The sequence below is a fragment of the Lonchura striata genome, chromosome 27 (genome assembly GCF_046129695.1).
Source record: "Lonchura striata isolate bLonStr1 chromosome 27, bLonStr1.mat, whole genome shotgun sequence".
Lineage (NCBI taxonomy): Eukaryota > Metazoa > Chordata > Aves > Passeriformes > Estrildidae > Lonchura > Lonchura striata.
In genome coordinates, this window is record NC_134629.1 from 8816058 (window position 1) to 8839285 (window position 23228).

Below are 23228 nucleotides of genomic sequence, written 5' to 3' on the forward strand. Positions count from 1 at the left end.
CGGGGCCCGAGGCGGCGGGAGCGGCCCCTGAGGGGAGACTGCGGCGGGGCCGCCGCCAGGGGGCGCTGCGGGCACCGCGCGCGCCGCCGGCCACACGTGACCGCGGCACACGTGACGGAGAGAGGCACGTGACAGCGCCGCGCCACGTGACGCGGGCCGGGAGAGCGGCGGAGCGGGACGGGAACGGTGAGTGCGGAGAGAGCGGGATGGGAACGGGATGGGAACGGGATGGGAACGGTGAGTGGGGAGAGAGCGGGATGGGAACGGGATGGGAACGGTGAGTGCGGAGAGAGCGGGGTGGGAACGGGATGGGAATGGTGAGTGCGGAGAGAGCGGGGTGGGAACGGGATGGGAACGGGATGGGAACGGTGAGTGCGGAGAGAGCGGGATGGGAACGGGATGGGAACGGGGAGTCCGGAGAGAGCGGGGTGGGAACGGGATGGGAACGGGATGGGAACGGGATGGGAACGGGGAGTGCGGAGAGAGCGGGATGGGAACGGGATGGGAACGGGATGGGAACGGGGAGTGCGGAGCGGGATGGGAACGGGGAGTCCGGAGAGAGCGGGATGGGAACGGGATGGGAACGGGATGGGAACGGGATGGGAACGGGATGGGAACGGGATGGGAACGGGGAGTCCGGAGAGAGCGTGATGGGAACGGGGAGTCCGGAGAGAGCGGGATGGGATGGGAACGGGGAGTCCGGAGAGAGCAGGATGGGAACGGGATGGGAACGGGGAGTCCGGAGAGAGCGGAGCGGGATGGGAACGGGGAGTCCGGAGAGAGCGGAGCGGGATGGGAACGGGAATGGTGAGTGCGGAGAGAGCGGAGCGGGATGGGAACGGGAATGGTGAGTGCGGAGAGAGCGGAGCGGGATGGGATGGGATGGGAACGGGGAGTCCGGAGAGAGCGGGATGGGAACGGGGAGTCCGGAGAGAGCGGGATGGGAACGGGATGGGAACGGGGAGTCCGGAGAGAGCGGACCGGATCGGGATGGGAAAGGAGTAGAGAGTCTGGAGAAACCGGACAGGACCAGAGCTGGGAGTTCGGAGAGACGGGCTGGAATGGAATGGGACGGGATAAGGTATGGAGGGAATGGCGAATCCGCGCTCCCGGCCCCTTCTTGCGGTCCGGCAGTCCGTGAGTTCCCCAGGGACCGCTGCTGGGTCCGGGCTCTTTCGCCGTGTCCATGACCCACCCGCATGAAAGGATGAAAGGGCCCTGAGCGGGTCTGGCCATGATACGAAATGTGCGGCAGTGCCTGATCCACCCGCAGGCTGCGCTGCCGTCCAGCAGGGCCTCCATCGGCTGGAGAATTGGGCAAAGAAAAAAGTAATAATTCGTTAGAATAACCTAATGAACCTCAGCAAGAGCAAGTGTAAGATCCTGCACCTGCAGAGGAATAGCCCCAAGTACAAGAGGGATCCTGGGATGCATCAGGAAGAGCATGGCCAGCAGGTCAGGGAGGGGATCCCGCCCCTTGGCCAGAGTGATGTGTCCAGTTCTGGCTCCTCCGTCAGGACAGACAAGGAGCTGCTGGAGATTGTCCAGGACAGGCCACAAAGATATTGAGGGACCTGCAGCATTTCTCTGAGGGGAGTCTGTGGGAGCTGGACCTGGTTAGTCTGGAGAGAAGACTGAGAGGGGATCTTACTAATACATATAAATACCTCCAAAGGGTCAGAGGTTGATGCCAGACTCTTTTTGGTTAATGCCCAGAAACAGGACGAGGAGCATCAACTATAAACTAAACCAAAATAAGTTTCACCTCAACATAAGGAAGAACTTTCCATGGAGCGGGGCAGAGCACTGGAGCAGCCCATGGAGTGTTGGGAGTTCTGGAGACACCTGGACATTCTCCAGTGTCACCTGCTCTGGGTGACCCTGCCTGGACACAGAGGGCTGGACTGGATGATCTCCAGAGGTCCTTCCACCCCTGATTATCCTGAGATTCCGTGTCTCTCTTGCAGGTGCAGCCATGGTGTCCAAAAAGCAGCTGGCAGATTTTGGCTACAAGGCCTTCTCGGGCTCCATGATGCTGCTGACGGTGTACGCTGGGTACCTGTGCAGTGTCCGTGTCCAAAGGATGCTCCAGCACCGCCGCCAGCGGGAGAATGTGCCTGGCCCTGAGAGCTGAGCCCATGCTGGGACCGGCCCCGGGAGCTGGGACCGGCCCCGGGCGCTGGGACCAGCCCCGGGAGCTGGGACCAGCCCCGGGAGCTGGGACCGGCCCCGGGAGCTGGGACCGGCCCCGGGAGCTGGGACCGGCCCCGGGATCTGGGACCGGCCCCGGGATCTGGGACCGGCCCCGGGCGCTGGGACCGGCCCCGGGATCTGGGACCGGCCCCGGGATCTGGGACCGGCCCCGGGCGCTGGGACCGGCCCCGGGCGCTGGAACCGGCCCCGGGATCTGGGACCGGCCCCGGGATCTGGGACCGGCCCCACCTTCGCTGTCCCCCCCAGGCTGGGGAGGCAGATGGAGTGCAATAAAACCTGTGTGTAAGTGGTTGGTGTGGTTGTGTGTGGTGTCCCCCAAATCATAAAGTGGCCTGGGCTGGGAGGGACCTCAAAGCTCACTTGGTTGTGATAGTGAAAGGTTTCTAAAATCATGGGAATTCAGGGAATTGGAAGGAAAGTTGGGGTTGGTAAGCGCTGGGAAAACGTTAGGCCTTGTCTTTGCTAGATCATGTGAAAAGGCACCTGTGTAATCATTGTATGATAAATTATGACTCTTAGATGTAATGCTTGCTTAGTAATTAGATATAATTATTGTTTAATCTTAACAAGAATAATGAGAAATTGTGGCCAGTGTGGTGGTTTGTGGTAAACCCCAAATCATAAACTGGGCTGGGCTGGGAGGGACCTCAAAGGTCACTTGGTTCCACCCCCCTTCCATAGGGAGGGATGCCTTCCACAAGTCCATTACTTCTATTCTTCCAAAAAGTTGTTTCTCCTGTGCTCCTGGCAGCAGCCCAGGTGCTCAGAGACAGATACACACTGTCCTCTCTTCTATTTCCTCAAGATGAAACGCATCACCCCAGGTTTCTGAAGCAACTTTTAATTGGAGATAAGAGTAAACAACAGTATAAAATGGTAACAACTTGAGAAGTTTCCAAAATTCTGCTCCTGATTGACCGTTCCATTGCCCCCAAGTACCACTGAGTAAAAAAAAAAAAGAGAAGCAAAGCCCACAGTGTGGCTGCTCTTCCAGCCCTGGGTTCCTCCACAGCTCTAACATCAGAGCAGCAACAATCACTTGTCTCAGAGTACAGGACCAAAACATCTCATTTTTAGGAGAGTTAAACCCAGCCTACCAGTTCTGATCCTGCCTCTGATCCCTGCTTAGCCAACTGAATCCAGTAGGTCTAGAGAAGTCTTCAAAACCACAATTTGCAACAGGAAGAAAACAATTTAAAACGCCTGGATTATGCTGGTTGTCTCAGGGGCAATAAACCGCCCCCCAAACCCCCTTGCAGAAGGCTTTGGTCAAGACTTCAGAGGGGTTTGCAGCACCAAAAGAGGCAGCAGATGCTGGCCTGGTCCCTGGTGACAGCAGAGATGAGCAGCTGGGACCTCCCCAGCAGCCTGGGGCAAGGCAGAGCAGTGGTTCTGGGTTAGCACAGTTCAAAGCTCAGCTGGGAGCAGAGTCTCTGCCTCACCCAGGGCAGCTGGGACATGGAACCTGCGTTCTCTGTGCTCTGAAGTGGCTTCTGGAGTGCATCAAGAGCTGCTGCACCTGCTGGGAGTGAACCGTCGCTGAGCGGCACCAAATCCTGTGGTCCAAATGTGCTCTGCCTCGAGTTGATCCCAGTAAAAGTCAGTTTGTCACAAACAAAGACACCTCTGCAAATACCAACAGGACTCGGGTGTTTTCTTGTACTTTTGAAGCACAAAATGGCTTGAAGTGAAATCTGCAGCTTTATTTTTGCCCCGGTTGTTGGCTTCATCCTTTGTGCTGTGCAAAGCCTCTGACTGGTCAGGGTTGTGCCCGTTTCGGGTCTGCTGGAGGTTTCTGGGGAAGGGGTTTTTGATTAAAGATCACTTGGGAATATGGAGCTCAACACAACTAGATATTGAAAGAGAAGTTCGTGTTTGCTCAAGGCCAGCCCAGGGCCTTACTCCTCTCCTGTCCACTGGCCACCGGCCATGTGGCCGTTCAGGCGGTTGGAACCGTTACTGGAAGTGCTGAAAATTCCTTTTGTGCTGTTGGAAGTCACATCCTCCTCCTCGGAGCTGCTCTCCACATCACTGCGGTCATCCTTGGATACCTAAACATTGCCAATGGAATTGGGGAGTGGGAGAGGAGAAGGGGAGTTGAAAAATTGACAGAAACCAGCAGTTAAAAGGTTGTGTCTGTGTGATGAACCACCTTCACTGTGATGAACCACGTTCACTCACATCTACCTCCTACATTTGAGTCTGGCTCAGTTCAAGGTCCCAAGGAGCCCGTCACCACGTCAGGAACAAGACACAGACACTTTGTAAAGACAAGCTCCATTTTCCAAGTATTCTGTGAAAGCACTTCACTCTCGTTCTCACCAGATTAGATGACATTAAGGATCTGGTGTTGTTCTTGTCTTCCAAGGGTTCCTCTCTAGATCAGTTAAAGGCCATTTTTCTAAACTATTTTTTTTTTTTATCAAAAATTTCTCATGCCACGATCACAAGTGAGTCCAACGACCAAAAGCCAGGAATGTGTCAGTTTGAGAGAGAACATTTTGTCCTAAAGGGAACAGCTTTGCTATTTTAAAAATTAACCAGTTTTATTTATCACATCACTGCTCCAACAAAGCATCTCCATTTCTACAGCCTGTGCTTCATCTGGGACATCCCATTTAGGAGCAGGAGCCTGTTTGGACAGGGCATGGAGAACAAAGGCAGTGTCTGATCCAGCAAACACCTGCTCAGAACAGGAGGAGCCTCAGCCCAGGATCCAGATCTGCTTACAGAGCATGCCTTAGTTCAGAAACTGGCTGCAAATGCAGCTCCGTTTGACTTGCACGTGGGATTTTGAACCTTCCCAGGAGGAGTGTGGTGCCAGCTGCTCCAAGTGTCTGTCACAGCAGGGCAGCCCTGCAGAGCCAGAAGGGGAAGGGAAGAGCCCATAAACCTGGCCCTAGCTGCAGACACACACCTCGGGTGGTGGCAGGTGCCAGAACCAAACCTCCCCTGAGTGAGCTGGGCCTGGAGAGCAGCCCCTGCTCTGCCCAAGGCAGCTCCTCACTCTCCTCCCTGTGCAGCCTCAGTAACTCCATGTGCCAGCGCCCTGGCTTGCAGCTTTCTGAGGATTCCAGGATTTCACTCTGCTCTTTTGGAGTCAGGGTTAGGGCTCTGCAGCACCAGGAAGTGGTTGAACTCCAGGGAAGATCTGGCTGGAAGCCAGGTGAAGTTAATGATCTCCAGTAGCTTTTTGAATGTCCTGGCTTTTGCTTGGTGCCAGAACTTTTGCTATCTTTCCCCAATCTCCTGCTATACTGGAAGTTCAAGGGTCACTGGAAGGAAGCAGAAATCCCTGGACATTTTTTCCATTCTTGGGGGAGAAGTGACTGTTTCACTCCTTTTCACAAAAAGGAGTAAATTCCTCCTTCCCTCTCCCCCTCAGTGCGGTGCTGATGAGGAGCAAAGACAGAAATTGGAGTGTGTGGGTGTGTAAAAGCACAAAGTGAAGGTTGTGCAGGCAGGTGACAGCAGGTGAGAACAGACCCCAGGACACTGCTCTGACCTTTGGAAAAAACAGTTTTTTAGCACTCTGTCAGGACCAGGGAGAGAAGGAGAAGGCACCAAAGCCCCAAGACCAGGGCTCTGCTTTTCTCTTGGCCTTGACACAGATGTGTTTCAGTGAACAAACGGAAACACAGGTCACACTTACATGCACAGGGTGAAACTGTCCAGCTCCAATCTGGCACAGAGAAAAGGAGAAAAGAATGAAGAAGACAGAGCTTAGAGTCCTTTCTCTGGCTAGGTCACCTGGACAGGAGAGAACCAAGGAAAGGGAAAAGGTGTAGAACTCAGGATACAGAAACAGCTGCAGAGAATGAAAATCAGGCATTTGTAGTAGCAGCTGTGGGGAACAGATGAAGAGCTTGTACCCTGAAATCTGCTTGCCCTCAGAATCAACCAGAATATTTCTATTTTTCTAGGCCACATTCCTTGTGTAGGGACAGCTAAAGTCAAACACAAAATAATGCAGAGCTGTCAGAGAAACTCAGATCAGAGTATCAATATCTGATAAGAAAAAGTATTTGTGCTACTAAATCAGCTTTTTTGCTGGTTTCACAGAATCATGGAATGGTTTGGGTTGGAAGGACCTTAAAGTTCATCTTGTTCCACCCCTTGCCATGGGCAGGGACATCTTCCACTATCCCAGGTTGCTCCAAGCCCTGTCCAGCCTGGATGATCTTTAAGGTCCCTTCCAACCCAGGCCATTCTGTGATTTTTGACAACCAGCAAACCCCACTTCATCCCTGGGAGCACCTTCCCTGAGTGCTGGAGCTCACTGCCTGCACTGGCAGACAGAAGCCAGCAAAGAAGCACAATCCCCATCACATCCCAAGGACCAGCTGAAGTTGGGCAACATCCTGTATGTTCATCCTCTTGTCCAAAAGAGAGCCTGCTACCACCTTAAACTGCAGAGTGCACAACAAGAGTGTCATAATCCCCATTTTAGGACATTTGAATGTACTGGAAAATGGAGTTATTCCCCTGCATGCCAAGGAGAGACTCCCTCCCTTTGAGCACACCTGGGAACTCACAAGTGCAGAGCAATCAAGATAAAAACCACCATTTTTGTGAACTCTTGACACAAGTTCCTTAAAAACCAACATCAGCCCTCATTGAAAAGCCCAATTCCTCATAATTCTTTAATGGGGCTTGTAGGAAAGAGGACCCAGAAGCCTCCCTCACAGCCTTACCTTGCCCCTCACCAGGGCCTTGGAGGCCGTGCGGATGATGAGGTAAGACCAGATGACATGCAAGACCTGCAAGGTCACCAGGAGCCCGTTGAACAGCCACCAGGAAGGGTAGGGACCGATCAGCTCCCAGCTTTCAAACAGAGTCGTGTTCAAAATCCTTAAAGAGATCCAGAAACACATTTCAGATCAGCTGTGCTCAGCTCCAACTGGAGGTGCCAGGCCAGATGCACAACAGTTTGTGTCTCACTGAGCATCTGCTGCTCTGCTCCTGCCAGAGCCAGGAGACTGAGTAAAGCTCATTAAGAGCATTTGAACTGAGCAACAAAACAGAACATGTGAATGTGCTGCAGTTTGGTTACACACACGATCTGCTGCCAATTTTCTTCTCCAAAGCACAAGCATTTATTTATAACAACTTCACAGGAAGTGATGTCAGGCTGCTCTGGTCACCACAACAACCGTTAACGCCTTCCTGCTTGGGCAGCTTTCAGCCAGACTTAAAGATCAGAGATCATATCAAAAATAGTGTGGGCACAGGAGCAGGGCAGGGATTGTCCCTCTGTGCTGGGCACTGTGAGGCTGTTTCCAGTTCTGGGCCTTCACAGCAAGGGAGATATTGAGGGGCTGGAGTGTGTCCAGAGCTAGAACAGCTGGGGAAATCGAGGCTCAGGGGACCTTCTGGCTCTGCACAATTCCCTGAGCCGAGGGGGCAGCTGGGGGGGGTATCAGGCTCTGTTCCCAGGCAACAACAGGACAAAAGGAATGTGCCAGGGAAGGTTCAGGTTGGACATCAGGAGGAATTTCTTCGTGGAAAGGGTGGTGAGGCATTGGAAGGTGCTGCCCAGGGAGGTGGTGGAGTCCCCATCTCTGGAGGTGCCCAAGGAACGAGTGGATGTGGAACTTGAGGATCTGGGGATCAGTCACAGGCTGGACTCAGTGGTCTTGGAGGGCTTTTCCAATCTCAAAGATTCTGGGATCAGGAAGGAATTTTGTCCCCAGAAGGCCTCCCCCCCCCCTCCCTGGGTGCTCTTCTCTTCCCTTGGAGTTTTACAGATTCCTTTGGGCAGGCTGGAAGACAGAAAACTGCTTTTTGGCCCAAGCTTTGTGTTTCTTTCATTACTGTTTTGCTGTTCTTGTTGCTGGGAGTTATTGCCAGTCCTTCAGCAATTTAATAAACACTTTAGATTTTATGATGCAGAGAGGTATGGAGAGACCTTTAACAACCACATTAATTTCATACAGCTTTTAACATCTCACAAGAAAAGCAAAACAAGCCTTTCAAACAAGAACCAAAATCCCCCAAAAGGGAGCTCCAGAAGTATTTAACTCATAGCAAGTTTATGAAATAATTAAATGCAATTCCAGAGATCTGCTGATGTTTTACATTATTAATTAGTGAAGGGAATACATGTGCAGTGAAAACAGCACAGGGTCTGCAGTGCTGCTGCAGTTTGCCAGATTCCTCTGCAAAGCTGAGGAGTGACATTACAGCCAGTGGAAAACACATTAAAGATTTACAGGATGCTGAGCACTGGTGTGAGGTAAGAGCATCCCCTCATGACAGACAGCAGCTGCTAAAACAACTCTCTAGTTTGTGCTGGGAAGGAGCCTATGAAGAAATAGGATTTAAAGGTCTTCTTCATCCAGAGTCCTTTGGTGCATTTACTGGAAAATAAGCAAGAGCTTTAACTTGCAGTCAAAGCAAGTTTAAAAGATTAAGTTAAAGCAAGTTTAAAGATTACACTAACGTGAAAGGATTGTTGCTGCCTACCAGGCACCCAAAAAGAATGGGAATGCCAGGTGTCCCTGGTCCAGGAAATAAATGCAGGCAGCAAAGTGGTGTAACCAAATTGTCACCACACACAATAAATGGACAACAGCTCATTAACCAAAGCACTGCTCCAGGTCTGACCTACTGAGGTGAGAGCGAATCTCATTATGGGATGATTTTCTCTAAGCCATTTATCCAGGGTTTTACCTCCCAAGAAACCTCAGACCTATTTCAGGCTCTGAATAGTCACAACAAAAGGACAGGACTGAAGTGTCATAAGAATCAGAAACTGCAGTGATGACTAAGCCAAACACTAACAAAAATGACCTCAAGAGACTGTGCCTCACTTGTAATTATTTCTACAACTTCTTCAGAGAAGCAGAGGATCCTTCAAGCCTCTCAGGGCAGATTCTGGCTGACTCTGTCACCACTGCAGCAGGGGAGGGGCAGCTGTGAATGGGATTCTGGGCTCTTCTCCCAGTCCCTCAGCTGACTGGGGAGAGATTTCTTCATGTGCCTACTCAAACGTCCTGCCCCAAACAGCACTTGGGCCATGTGCTGCTTCAGGCTGCCTCGAGGGACAGCTGGAATGCTTGGGAAAAGTCTAAAACAAAGGCTCTGCTGAAAGGATTGGGAGAACAACCAAGACCTCCCAGATCCAGGTGCTTACCAGAAAGGGTAAATGCCCAGCCGGGTCACAATGAACACGACCCCAAAGAGCATGAAGAAAGCATCACACAGACGTTGGTACTTGGCATAATTGGCCAGTTTTGCAGCCTACAAGAGACAATAAACATGCAGATATAATTTCCTTTGTGTACTCCTGTAATTACCTGGCTGGAAAGCTGCAAGAAACTCTCAATCATATTTGTACAGTTTGGAACAAAGAGGGATTATTTGATTACTGTTTTTATACTGTTATTTATATAGTCCTACAAGAATAATGGGAGAGACTATTTACAAGGGCCTGGAGTGACAGGACAAGGGGGAATGGCTTCAAACTGCCAGAGAATACAACCACCCTGCCAGAGGGTGGTGAGGCCCTGGTATAGGTTACCCACAGAAGCTGTGGCTGCCCCATTCCTAGAAGTGTCCAAGGTCAGGCTGGATGGGACTTGGAGAAACCTGGGATAGTGGAATTGGATGATCTTTAAGGTTCCTTCCAACCCAAACAATTCCATGGTTTTGTGACTCTCAGCACCCAAGCAGTTTGGAGGAAAAGCTGACAAGGCAGGATCAGCAGCAGGAATTTCATGGCACATTTAAAGCAGTTTATCAAGAACAGGGATGTCAGCTTGTTCCCCTGAGATCCCACCAGCATTAGGGATGCAAAGATTTGAAAGGAAATTCACCTCCAAGAGGAAATCTGAAGCATCATGAAGGCACAGCACCAGAGTTCCAACCCGCACCATGTTATTCATGTACGAGAATGTGATGAGTCCAATCGTGGCCAAGTGATGGACGAACATGATCAGGAAGTCCTGGAAACAGGAAAACCGGGAGTGAAGATTCTTTGGTAGTCACACAAATGCAAAAGTTTGGAACAGAGCCACCCAACTGAGTCACTGGGGTCACAGGATTCCTTTGGTTCGGGCTCTGACTCCACAGCAACTGCAGCTCATCACACTCCCACCACCTCCACAAAAGCTTCCAGAAAGATCTCTCAGCTTTGGTGCTGCTGAAGTCAGAGCTCTGCCTGCTCAGGGATCAGCACAGTCTCTCTGGCACACTCACATGTGTACCTGCAGACCCCACAGATATGAATCAGAGGACAAGATGAGCCCTATTTTTATCTCCTTCTGGTTTTTTGGACACACTGAAGTCCCCTCAGCTCCTGGAACACATTTAATTGCTGTTACTGCTGTCAGTGACCAAGCCCTGCCAGGGCAGAGCAGGCACAGAACACCAGGTAAACCTAACAGGAAAAACAAAAAATGTTTACAGTGCACAATATTCAGGGCTGGTTCACGTTTCAGCCCCTGGCTCCCTTTACCTCACCCTGCTGCCATGGGGAATGTTAAAAGTCAAAATGAAACATTACAAACAAAGTCCCAGAAGCTGTCCATCACTCCCTGTCTGGAGCTCCACTGCATCCCATAGTGCCTCATCTGTTAATATTTCAGCACAGAAAAAAGCCTGGGTAAACTTGCTTTTTAACAGCCAATGCAAAAATTGGGATAATTTGCTGCTTTGCAGCTCATGTAAAGGAAGCAATAAGCCAGGATTTATTGAGGACTGTTCTCCAACAGCAACAATAACCAAATCCTGGAACGCAGCATCACAGAATTAGATTTGAGCATCTGCAACCACTCATCATCTGCTCCTCACACAGATGAGAAATTCCTTTCAAAACCCAATTTATAGTTTCCTTAGCATTTGCCATTTCCTCAGCAGCTTCAGCAAGGTACTGCTTTGAGCAGCTAATTTTCTTGCGAGCCTTCCAGTTAAATCTATTTTTAGGCAATGATTTGTTAAGTTTTGATTGGGAGGTATTGAGTGAAGCTGTTCTGTCCCCTGGATGGTGAAAAGAACTCAAGGATACACCAGGTCAGCCTTGCTCCTCCCTTTTTCTCAGTGTTCATAAGGTGTAAATGAGGAAGAAAACATAATTATCACTATATTTTGGCTTTTCTGGCCAGGCACACTCCCATTTTTTGTTAGTCCTACCTATTATTATTGATTTTATTAAAGCTATTGAGTGGTTAATGCAATTCTGGTTCATCTCACCTTCCTTTTAATGTCTGTAAACTGAGAAAACATGAGGGACCAGTAGAAGGCCAGCTCCAAGATATAGTAATAATAAAGCCTGGATGTTAGAGGCTGGAAAACAGACAGAGATAGTACAGTTACAAGACAAAATAATTCAAAAGTTACATTAAAATCACTTTTTTCATTCCTGCTTTTCCATCCCACTTTGTTGCTCCAGAATTGCTGAGGCATAAGTTAAATCATTCGGGTTTAATAAAAACAAGCTTAAGCAACAGGCATCTTACTCCAGGCTTACTCACACAAATATAATTGTGTGTTTGAGTTTTTATTCCAAAGGAGTAAATTCCCTTGTCAATATTTACAGCTCCTGCTGAAGCCTCTTGGAGTAGGAAAACCAGGTTCTGGAACTGTTGGCCTCTATACAATAAATAAATAAATTACCACTATGATTTTATGCCTTTTTCTCCCACTTTTAATAATCTCAGCAGCAAATAAACATAAAGTGACTAAGTCAGATGTATCTGAGAAAACCGTGCAGTTGACAAACCTAACCTGTAAAGGCACAAAGAGTAAACGGCAGAGTTTTAATCCAGTATCAATAACGAAAATAAAAACTGAAATTGTCCAAGAAGTTGGATAGGAGGTGTTTCTCTCATACCTGGAAAGGGTAGTTGTACCAGCATTGTCGTGTGTCCCAAAACCAGGGTGCCTAAAGGGAATAGGTAGGTTTTTATTATATATAAATAAGAAGCTATATAAAATCCCAGTTTGTACTGGATGTTTTCCTCCCCCGTCACCTGACACTAGAGCACTGCCTCACTGAATTTTTACCTTCATTTTGCCATTTACTGTAAAAAACCCTAGTGATTTAAAGTCTAATTTGTGCTGTCAATGTGAATTCTGCCGCAATGGAAATTTCTAGAATAATCATACAGCTCTAATAATAATAAAGACCCAAGGAGGTGAATATGTATCCTTTCAAGAGGGAAAGATAAAAAAAGGAGCAGGTCTCCATAGCAAAGAATACCCAAACCCCACCTTTTTTTCCCCAACATTCTGGGATAACACATCAAATAATTTTCTATTATTTCCAAAATGGCAGATCTGTACAGAAGCTTCCCTATAGGGTAGAGAAGGTCTTTAACAGAACCCCCAGGATCCCAAATCAGGGATCATTCAACTGCAACCACACGGAACAACAACGTGGGCGACAGAGCAACTCACCGTCCAGAGAAACCTGATTCCATAAAAAAATATACTGAAATAAAATGTAAATCTCCACCTGGAAAAAGAAGTAAAAAATAAACTTAGGACTTAGAATCAGCTTTTGGTTAGTATTTGTAAAATTAATTGAAATAATTAGGAAAACCCCCAATTTTGACACCTGAAAAGCCTTTGCCCACCTTCATTTCTAAACATTTCAGGCAACAAAAACCTACTGAAGAGTTTTCACACCACACGAGTTTGCATCAACAGCTAGGTTTGAAACTCAGGGTGAACATGCATTATTCATATGCTTTAAGAGATAACAAGCAAAGCTGTTGTCACCCAGAGGTATCCTAATGTATGTATTTTTCCCTCTTACCTTGTGGCTTTAGGTAGACAAAACCATACTGGGGGAAGAATTGAAAGTTACTGGAAAGGAAAGAAACCAGCAGAGGAGAAACAAGTCAGGAAAAAATACTGAGGTTCTACTGCACTACAGAGAAAACTGCAGGAGCTTGGAGGGAACGGGAACAAGGAATGGGCTGAAAAGAGAAGAAAAGGAAGCCAAGGAGTGTCTGTGACTGGGAAAGGCAGAAGGTGGGAATGGGAACGAGCTCTGGGTGGGAACGGGGCGGTGCAGGAGCGGCCCAGGGGATTTATGGCCAGTGTGGGCATGAGGACACATGGACAGGGACACACAGAGAGAGACAGGGACACATGGACAGGAACAGGGACACAGAGAGAGACAGGGACACACAGGAATGCCCACAAACATTTCAGAATTCTAAAACCTCCTTTAACTGCCCTCATTTGCTTGTACAGGAATTTTGGCCCTGGTCTGGAGGAGCAGCTGTCCCCAGGCCCAGCCACAGCTCTAAGATGAAGCCCCTCTGCACAAACATACATGCTCTCACAAAATTTAGTAAGGGTGGTGGGTTTGTCCTGGTTCCTCCGATGCCGAAACCAGCGCTGGATCTTTCGGACATCCCAGTCCAGCTGCTTGGACAAGCCTTCTAACCTTTTTCCATCTGGAGACTGAAGTAAGAAAAAAATGTCATTTCTCTCACTCTTAAAGCTACTTTCAGTCCTGCACTATGACAGAAATAATGCACAGATAACAAAAAACACACCAGGAAGGGATCACATAGTCTGAAAGCAAGAGAACCCATTGCCACAAATGGTGGTTCAGGTTTAACCTTCATAAGCCACTAATTACTTAATTACTCAGAATGGTTTTGGTTGAGCATTTCCTCACCTATATCATGAGTTGACAGCACATTAACACAAAGAATGTGACTGCTCTGTCTGTTAATTTGGGGAGAGGAGGTGTTAAAGTGTCCTGTCCTACCTGTTAAAGCTGTACATCAATTCAAACAGCTCAGAACTCGGGAGCAAAGCTAAAGATGTTTAAGGACAGCGAAACTTTCAAGTAAGAGTTGGTTTAACACAGTAGATATTTGTATATTCCATAAGGGCACTGTAGAAATTGTGTTATTGCTGTTATCACAGTTTATAAATGAAAATATATCTGAAGACTGAAGTACTTCCATGACAAATATAGATATAATATATCCCTGTTCTCCACCTGCCTGAATGAACACAAATGGGTTTATCAAAGTGAACCAAACCTGGTAGCTCCCTCTATAATTGCCCAGGAGTGAGAGAATTCAGACCAGCTCTGCCAGGGAGCTCTAACACTGAAAGATGATAAACACATTTTACTATTTGAGTTACATATCAACCACAAAAGCTATGCAGAATGTTGATTTAATAAAAAATAATCTGTTTGCTCAGCTGAAAATCAAAGTCAGAGTAATTTGATTTTCAGTGTTGAGACCGTGACTGTCCTGTCAATCCATCACACATTTCTCAGCACCTTTCCCGATTGGAAAGCACCTGCCTCCAAGGGGAATTCAGAGCTCCCAGCTCATGGCAGCAGCAGTGAAATCCTTCCCCCAGACTCTCCAAACCCAACAGCAGCCACAGCACACTGGGACAGTTAAAAATTTCATAAGCCAGACAAATTCTGCACAGCCTGTGACCTCCTGGGTTTTCTAAACATTAATTTCAAGGACATCCCCTGCATTGAAGTTCTCCCAACAAAGGGCATCAGATTCTGGGGATTCTACAGTTCACACATCATTCCAAATACCTCAAAACTTTAATGTTCTCACAAGGCAAGTTTTTTTAGGTATTTCCAGAATTTCCCTTTATCTGCTCTAGTAGATGAGGTTCAGCATCACCAAATCTCAACAGAAAACGTTCAATTTCGTTATCTTTAATGAAAATCTATTGCACTTATTCAATGTTGGATAAAATGCAATAGGATTCTGTAATTCTGTAGTGCTGTAGTCCTGTAAGCTTAAGGGAAAGAAGGAAACAACCCAAAGAAACACCTCCTGCCACCATTAAATGCCCTGACCTTCATCAGGACATCCTTCACTGACTGAACACCTCCCTCAATAATCCCCTTCCACTGACAACTGTTGTTCAAGCTTACAGTAAATGGCAAAAATGAGAGGAAGACATTCACAATAAAACAAATAAAATCAGAAAAGGAACTGAGCTCCAGAAAAAGAGGAACGCTTTCCCAATAAAGTGGAAGATGCTGGGAAATCTCTTATTAAACCAAGAATCCCCACTGTACAACTTGGACCAAAGGCAGGGAACTAAAGGAAGCAGCTCAGGCTTGTCTATCAGGGGAACTTTTTTATCCCGAAGAAGATTCCTCTGTGCACAAAACCATGGCTCAGGCACACAGGGAATTTACTTTGTTACCAGAAGGACGTGCCAGAGGCAAAGTAAAACCAGAATGAGCCCACATGTGGACACAGAGTGTGAACTGTGCATCTCAATCCAGAAAAGTGGAAGGAAAAGCCCCCTGAGACACTTCCAGGCCTCCATTCCCTTTGGAAGAGGTGGAATTTGAAATGTGACTCACCTTAGTGATGGATGTAAACACTTTCTCTAAAATTGCATTGGGCTGGGCTCTGTGAGGTCCACTGTCCTGAATGCCAAGGTTTATGGCACATGGCTTGGCAATAAACCTGCAAAAATTGCCCAGAAAGAGCTGGATTAAAACAAGATATTTATTTCTTTCCTCTGCCTAAATCACAAGGACCTGGATTTGTCACCAGCTGCAAAACCTGGTGAAAAAGCTTTTGAAATCTCCATTCCACCGCTCCCCAGGTGAAGAAATTTCTTTCATTAGTCCATATGATAACTTCAGACAGCACATACTGTGCAAACCAGGATGAAAAATTAAATCTTAATGCCTTTGGCTTCTAAGGATCTGAATGTGCTCCCCAGGGAGATTCTCATTCCTCAGCAATAAAACAATAGACTGATAGCAGTCTGCTGTGAACAGAAATGCTGGAGATGAAGCCCTAAAACAAAGCATTTTGTTTCCAAAATAGGCCTTGATGTCACATAGCTCAGAAAAAAGGGAAGTTCAAGTGACACAGCTCCCAAAAGCAACTTTTTTTGGCGGGGCAGGGTGAAATAAAGTGGCTTGTTTCCTTCAGGACAGACAAGAAGATGCAAGTTCCCCAGTCTGAAAGATCCCTGATATCAGGATCTCATCCATCCCATGGTCTCTGTGTATTCCAAACTGATTTAACTCTTCTGGATTTTACAGACTCTGAAAATAAGCCTGGGTTTGCAACTAAACAAAATGACCATGTTTGTGTCAGAATGGGCTCAGGGCTCCAATGTCTACATTACCTGACATTACCTCTCCTGCTGGTGGGCAAAGGGGGGGGTTGAAGGAGCAAAATTTAGTCTCTTTTAATCAGTTATTTTAAGGAAGAACCTGTTTCTCAAACCGATTTTGAAAAGAACACAACATTTGAACCATTAAAACCATTTTGCTTTCACAGAGAGTTTGTTTCAGAGAGAGCTAAACTGAAATTTCACATATCTAGGAGCCTCCCAGTGCCACCAAGCAGAAAATTCTGCTTTTTCCAACCACAATTGTTACTTCTCCTTGTGTTTAAAAGGAAAGATTAAAATTCAGGAGAATCGTGGCTCTAAGTGCTCCAAACAGTAATTATTCTCAGGAATACTCACTCAGTGCTTCAGGAACAAATATCTGTGACTGTGTTTAAGAACAGTCCCAGGTCATGGAGTTTTCCCTTGAGGAATTACAGATCAGCTTGTGACTGATCCCAAAGGAACACCCAGCTCTCAGAAAACACTAAACAACCGACAGACACTGTGGACTCAGGCTCCCCCAGTTCTTCCTATGTCTCTACCCAGGACCCCCGAGGTTAAAAATCCCTCCAGGATCATCGAGTCCAAGCTGTGCCTGACCCACTCCTTGTCCCCAGGCCACAGCGCCACATCCTTGGACATCTCTAGGTTTGGGGACTCCAAACCTCACTGGGCAGCCCCTTCCAAGGCCTGACCACCTTTTCCATGAAAAAATTCCTTCTGGTGTTCCACCTGACCCCTCTTCAGGGAGTGGTGCAGAGCCACAAGGTTTCCCCCAAGCCTCCTTTCCCCCAGGCTGAGTCCCTTTCCAGCTCCCTCAGCCTCTCCTTGTGCTCTAGACCCTTCCCAGCTCTGCTCCTGTCTCTGGACATGCTCAACTACATTTCAACACCCACAGCTTAAAAAAAAAAAAAGAAAAAAATTAATAAAAAAGGAAGGAGTGATTTCCTTTGAGCTTGGCTCCAAAGGCTCATGGCTTCCGCCATAATCCAGACCACCAGCCAGAAATCATGTCCTGATGTTATGAAACATTTGGCAAGACCCCCACAAAAATGTAAAAAATAGTAAGTATTAAATGGCTTTATACTCTGCTTTCCTACAGGATATACCACAAGTGCAGAACAGAAGTTCACATGTAAACTTGCAGGTGGAATATGAAGTGAGTGGTCAATCCCCTGCTCAGACAGGAAAATCCCAAGCTTTATTTAGGTAAACTCAGCAAGGTAAACTCACACTTCAAACTGCTGTGGCACTTCAAATTTTTGGTCCCAGAGTCGGTTTTCAGATGTGTTTTGCACTGAATCCTACAGTGACAAATTTCTGCACAACCCCCAGAATAGGAAAAAATGCTGCCCAGACAGCATAATTTCCATTCTTGGGGATATTCAAACTAAACTGAACTCCACAGGCAACCTGAGTTGCCTGAACACTGGCCTTGCTTTGAGGAGAGAAGTGGATGAGGTAGCCTTGAAAGGTCCCTTTTAATCTAAATGATTTTATGATTTTATAGAAATCTCAACGGCAACAAACTATACCCAAGGTCAACTTACTGCCACACCTTCCAGCAAGAAATTCTCATCACATAAACACTTCTATTAAACCTTTATCAACAGGGATCAGCTCACACCCCAGCCTATCCAGCCACCTCTTTCACACTAGTTGTTAACACACACTGATTTTAAAACAAATTTTCAAGTCCACAGACTCATATGTTAGAACAAATAGTTCTCAGGAATGTTGTGCTTCACAAAAAGGCAGAATCTTTCTTTATGAACATTCCAGTTTGGCTGGTGACTCCCTGTCACAGCTCTTAAAGGACGAACAATCTCCAAAGTGAGACTTATTGAATATGCCTTCTTTGAGTTTGTATTTCTAAGATTTAACCACCTCATTCCATAATAGACCTGATTAAGTAACATCTCAAATCACCTTTTACAAAAGGATAATCAAGGATAAAAAATGTGAAGCCAAATTTAGGGGCAGAAGTCATTCTTTTTGCTGACTGGACAAAAATCCTCACCCTCTCACTTTCCACTGTCTTTACCTTCCTCTATGAGTCCTGCCTCGACCCTACAGTCACAAACTACCCACAGACAAACTAATGATTATTTTGTCAATGTCATGATGTGAAAAGTAGTTTTTTAGTAGAATTCTAAGTAACAGAAATGTGTCAGTGTTGTAGCACAAAGCTCTTCCTCACACTGAGGAGCTACAAAAGGAGAAAGGAAACGGCTCAACCAAAAGAGTTGCACGAGCCTGTAATTCACATTCTGAGTCACCAAGTCCAACTGTGAAATGTGTGTCAAGAGAGACATTTGACAAAATCAAAGCCTGAATTGGGATAAATGCACCACAGGAGTTTATTGAGACAAAGCTGAACTTTCATGACATGTTCAAAGTGGCTGGAAGAAACAGAAAGGAGTTTATTCAAAGATATGTACTTTTAAAATAAACACACTAGAAACTGCCTGAGATGGGCTGTGACAATCTGCTTTCACTTTGGGACACCATTGAGACAGAGCTGAGATCAGGAACAACCCCCTCAGGAACCAGACCCTGGCCTCTGAGTTTTGCTCTGCAGGCTCAGGAGTTAAATCATCATTTGACTCCACCCTAAATTAACATCACAAAAGAAATTTCATAAACCAGGGAGACATTATCAGGACAAAATAAATGCTGCCTGGAGCACTGTGCCATCAGGTATAGTGCATCTTCCCCAACAACTCCAGGAAAAGAGAATATTCTGCCCCTCGTCTCCAGATGACATTTGGATTAGGAACCTCCCTATTATATTATTTTCATTGTGTCTCACAACCTCCTTTCTTTATGTCCTTGCAAGTACCAAGGTTTGGCCAGGATCAGCAGCACATGAAGCTGAGATAGGATTTGGGCAGTGCCATGTGTGTTCTTGGGTTCTTTGCACTGGTTTTCTGAAGCCTTTTTTTTTCCTAAGGGCAGAAAGACAGCATGGAGAACAGAGCCTCTCAAGTTTCTCTTCTCTTCTCTCTGCTGACTTGCTTCATTTTCTTCCATATTTGCCATATTTTTACTTCATCCTAACCACCTCTTCTTAATTTCTGAAAGCTCAGGAAAATTCACACTTCTTAAAGAAAACCTACAGAAAAAAATTCCCACTCATTTTAGTCCTGCAGCCTTTTTCATGCTGACAAATACCAATGGAATCATAGAATAGTTTGGGTTGGAAAGGACCTTAAAGCTCACCCAGTCCCACCCCCTACCATGGGCAGAGACACTTTCCACTAATCCAGGCTGCTCCAATCCATCCAACCTGGCTAATCTCTGCCCTTTCAAGGCAGAAATTTAAGATTAAATCATTGTTTAACAAACTACCTGCACAGCAATTGAGGGTGTCTTGGTCTGTTTCTAAACCTAAGGGTTTCCTAAGTAAGCCGCTTTACTAATTAATATGTCTGCCACCCACACACTGCCTGTGGCTGTGGCAGATCCACACCACACACGGATAAACCTGTGCCCCAGGGCTGAGTTCACATGTTTATGGATGCCCAGGTAAATGAGGAAACCCGTATTACACCTGTTTATGGGCAGAGATGAAGAGCCGCAGTCACATCCATCGTGCCTGAGACGAGAGAGAGCCACCAAATATTTAATAATGCATCAGGCCATGTGAACGAGCCCTATTTCCTCATCCAGGAACTCAGGGAAAGCACAATAAAGCACACACGGAAGCCAAGAGCGAGCAGCAGCCGCCAGCTCTGTCCGTCATCCCAGCGAGGTTCTCCTGGGCAGGAGCAGGGTAAAAGTGAATTCCTATATAAAACATGGGATTTTTCTTGGCACTACCTCAGCACCGCCGGAATGGAGGGGCCTCTCGTTATCCAGACCCAGAGCAGTGGAGCCCCACGGGCTTGTGCATGTCGCGACAGACACGACTCCCGCGACAGATCCCCGGGATTACACAATGTCCCCTTTCCACGCACGAAGGGCCTGGCGGAGGCCCCGAAGGGCGCGGGGGAGTCCCCGCCGAGCCGCCCCCCGGCGCGGCCCGGTGCTCACAGACCCCGGCGCCTCCCGGCCCCGCCGCCCCGGGGCCGGCCCCGCGCTCACCTCTCGAAGAGCAGCCGCACGGCGAAGATGCCGAGCGCCAGCGGGAAGGCGGAGAGAACGTGAGCGGCCCGCGGGTACTGCAGCCCGCTGCCCGGCGGGCCCGGCTCGCCGGCCAGATCCGCCCACGTTACGTTGTGTGGGAGCCAGAACCGCTCGTTCCAGAACCAGGCCCGCAGCGCCGCCGCCGCGGCCGCCGCCATCTTCCGCCTGCCGCCGCCGCGCTCCGGCGGCCGCCACAGACACGGGGGCGCGGCCGAGCGCCAGCCCCGCCCCGCCCCTCGCCGCGCCCATCACGGCGCCAGCGAATCGGGCGGCAGCCTCGCCCTCATGGGGCGGGACTTGAGGAGACCGCGCCCCTCATCGCCCCCGCCCCTCGGCTCGGCCCTGCCGCCGCCACACGGCCGAGCGCCAGTGACACGGCCGGGCGGGGCTGGAGGAGGCCGCGCCTCTCACTGCCCGGCCACGGCCCGTAAGGGGCGGGCTTGGAATACACCGCGCCCCTTTTTTGCATCACCGTTCTCCTCATTGCGTCGCCCGCCACGGGCTGTGCGGAGCTGGGAGGAGGCCGCGCCCTTTATCGCCTCGCACCGCCCCTCCCGCCGACCGCAGTTCTGGCGGCCGCCACAGCCACCAAACGAGGCCGGAACGAGGGCCCGGTGCTCACCGCCACACCTCAGCCCGCCCCTCAGTGCGGCCGTTGCTCACGGGGGTTCCGCCGGGCCCCTCGCGCGCGGCCGGTGATTCTGGAGCATGCGCAGTGCGGCGCCCCTGCGCTCCCGCCCGTGGCGCGCGCGCGGGCTCGTGAGGGAGGAGCGCGCGCACGCTCCCCCCCCCCCCCCATGCCCATCTCTCCCCTCAGGGTTCGGCTCCCTCCGGGAACAGAAAAAATAAAGTCACAGAAGCACGGAGTCACACAGAGCCAAGAAGTGACAGAACCACAGGGGCACAGAAATATACTGAGTTGGAAGGGAGCCACGAGGGTCATCAAAGTCCGGCTCCTGGCCCTGTGCAGGACTCCCCAGCAATCCCGCCACGTCACGGCCGTAATGTTGATGCTTCGCACACTGCTGAGCCCTCGCGGTTTCCACAAGCAGAGACGAATTTTAACTGGTAAGAGTCCTCCAAGGCAGCAAGACAGGGCAGCAAGCCATCCATGGTTAGTGTAATGTCTCTTTTGGCACCTGTCCAGTGGAGAATAGATTAAATGGCCCATTAAGCACTCAAATGCTATGATAACTAATAGATTCAAGGATAGAGCGATTTATGAACTAGTCACCTTTTTTTTAATCAATTACTTTATTTAGAGGTACCCAATATGCTAATCTCTCCTTGAAGGTGTTCAGTTAGATGCAGGCCTCTGTATGTCAGACTCACAAATGCCACAGATTTAACTAGAACTAATGATTTTCTGATGAAAGTCTCTGATAAGTGCAGCGAATATTGCTTCAGTATCATGTAACTGGGAAGACACAGTAAAATTCAATTGCGTTTCCTTAGAAACAAGCAGTTGGCATATTCCATAAATCCAAGTCCACGACAAATGATCTTCCCTCCCTTTTCAAAGAGCACAATTTCCAGTTAGAGAGATCTCTGGTTGCTTAGCAATTTGAGGAAATCTGATACTAAATACATTTTGTTAGGAACAGAGAAAGGTGGCAGCAGCTTGGGCTTCCACATCAGGTTTTTTAGTTTTTCCTCTGTACAAAGCAAACCTTACTTCTCCATTTAAAGGAAAATGAGCAGTAGGTTGTGGAACTGCTAACACCTTCTAACTAGGAAGCAGGCTTTTTCTCTTCTTCCCAATATCCATGTCATGCACATTTCCTCATGCTGCTGCAGAATGTTCACTGCATTGCTTCTAGCTCTTATCCCACTCTCTCCCAACCAAACCCACCTCAGGCTCAAGTGGCAATAACTTACCCTCAGTTGTCCTCAGCTGCCCTCGAGAGCCACCTGGAGCCAGAAATGGAAGTGAAAAATCCTTGCATGTCCTTATTCCTTTTGCCAGCCCTGTTCTAATCTCTCTTCAATCTGAGAGCAGAAACCGCTCATTTGAGTCGAGCAGCAAACCACGGATACACAGTGTCACCTAGTGGGGCACCCGAGCCAGCCCGGGCTGGCTTCCAGTGGGAGCACCAGAAATTCACCCATATTTTCTCTCCATTTTTATAGATGAGAGCAGTCCTGAAGATAAGGGTTTTAGGAGCTGGACTTGTCCCAGGAACCCCCAGAGGCTGCACTGAGTCCCCAGCACAGAAAGCAGAGGAGGTGGGGTCTGCCCCTCTGCTCTGCTCAGGTGAGACCCTACCTGCAGAGCTGCCCCCAGCCCTGGGGCCCAGCACAGGGAGGATGTGGAGCTGCAGGAGAGAGTCCAGGGGAGGCAGCAGGAGGATCAGAGGGATGGAGCAGCTCTCCTGTAAGGAAAGGCTGGGAGAATTGGGATTGTTCAGCCTGGAAAAGAGATGGTTTGAGATTACCTCATTGTGGCCTTCCAGTTCCTGAAGGAGCTGCAGGAAAGATGGAGACCTGGAGTGCCAGGACAAGGGGCTGTGGCTTTCAACCGCCAGAGGACAGGGTTAGAGGGGATTTTGGGAAGGAATTCCTTCTTTTTCCCTTTGAAACAAAACTCACCAGCCCAGGTTCCTGATGTCAGTTTGTAGGGTTCGCTTGGGTCTGTCAGGGCAGCACAAGTTTGAGGTTGGGAAAGCTTGGGTCTGGGACACACCCTTCGCCGTTCGGATTTTTTGGAGGCAGCGATCCACTCAGGCCACAGATGGTCATTGGAATGGATTTCCCAGAGGATGCCTCATTCCTGGAAGTGCCCAAGGCCAGGTTGG

The 23228-nt window shown here is 48.6% G+C and overlaps 2 protein-coding genes and 1 long non-coding RNA gene across 4 annotated transcripts; 1 reads left to right on the forward strand and 2 right to left on the reverse strand.

The window, feature by feature from the left end:
- The first annotated feature begins 106 nt into the window (after window positions 1–106).
- Window positions 107–2504, forward strand: COX14 (cytochrome c oxidase assembly factor COX14). Its single transcript, XM_021545228.2, has 2 exons — window positions 107–186; window positions 1968–2504. Exon 2 carries the CDS (start codon window positions 1976–1978, stop codon window positions 2132–2134), a length of 159 nt encoding a protein of 52 aa, XP_021400903.1. The 5' UTR covers window positions 107–186; window positions 1968–1975; the 3' UTR covers window positions 2135–2504.
- Window positions 2505–2739: 235 nt separating this feature from the next.
- CERS5 (ceramide synthase 5) lies at window positions 2740–20633 on the reverse strand. 2 transcript variants are annotated; one of them, XR_002466771.2, is made up of 11 exons: window positions 20392–20633; window positions 15536–15641; window positions 13499–13629; window positions 12613–12670; window positions 12047–12097; window positions 11407–11499; window positions 10032–10160; window positions 9350–9456; window positions 6909–7065; window positions 5867–5964; window positions 4152–4265 (listed from the first exon to the last, which is right to left on the reverse strand). XR_002466771.2 is itself a non-coding variant. In XM_021545226.2 (10 exons), exons 1-10 carry the CDS (start codon window positions 20589–20591, stop codon window positions 4113–4115), a joined length of 1185 nt encoding a protein of 394 aa, XP_021400901.1. In that variant the 5' UTR covers window positions 20592–20633; the 3' UTR covers window positions 2740–4112. The 2 variants fall into 2 exon arrangements, 1 of the variants encoding a protein (XP_021400901.1); XM_021545226.2 differs by lacking the exon at window positions 5867–5964 and having other exon boundaries at window positions 2740–4265.
- Window positions 20634–21318: 685 nt separating this feature from the next.
- LOC110478538 (uncharacterized) lies at window positions 21319–22459 on the reverse strand. Its single transcript, XR_002466770.3, has 2 exons — window positions 22312–22459; window positions 21319–21572 (listed from the first exon to the last, which is right to left on the reverse strand). It is a non-coding gene; the product is annotated as an uncharacterized LOC110478538 (long non-coding RNA).
- Window positions 22460–23228: the final 769 nt, after the last annotated feature.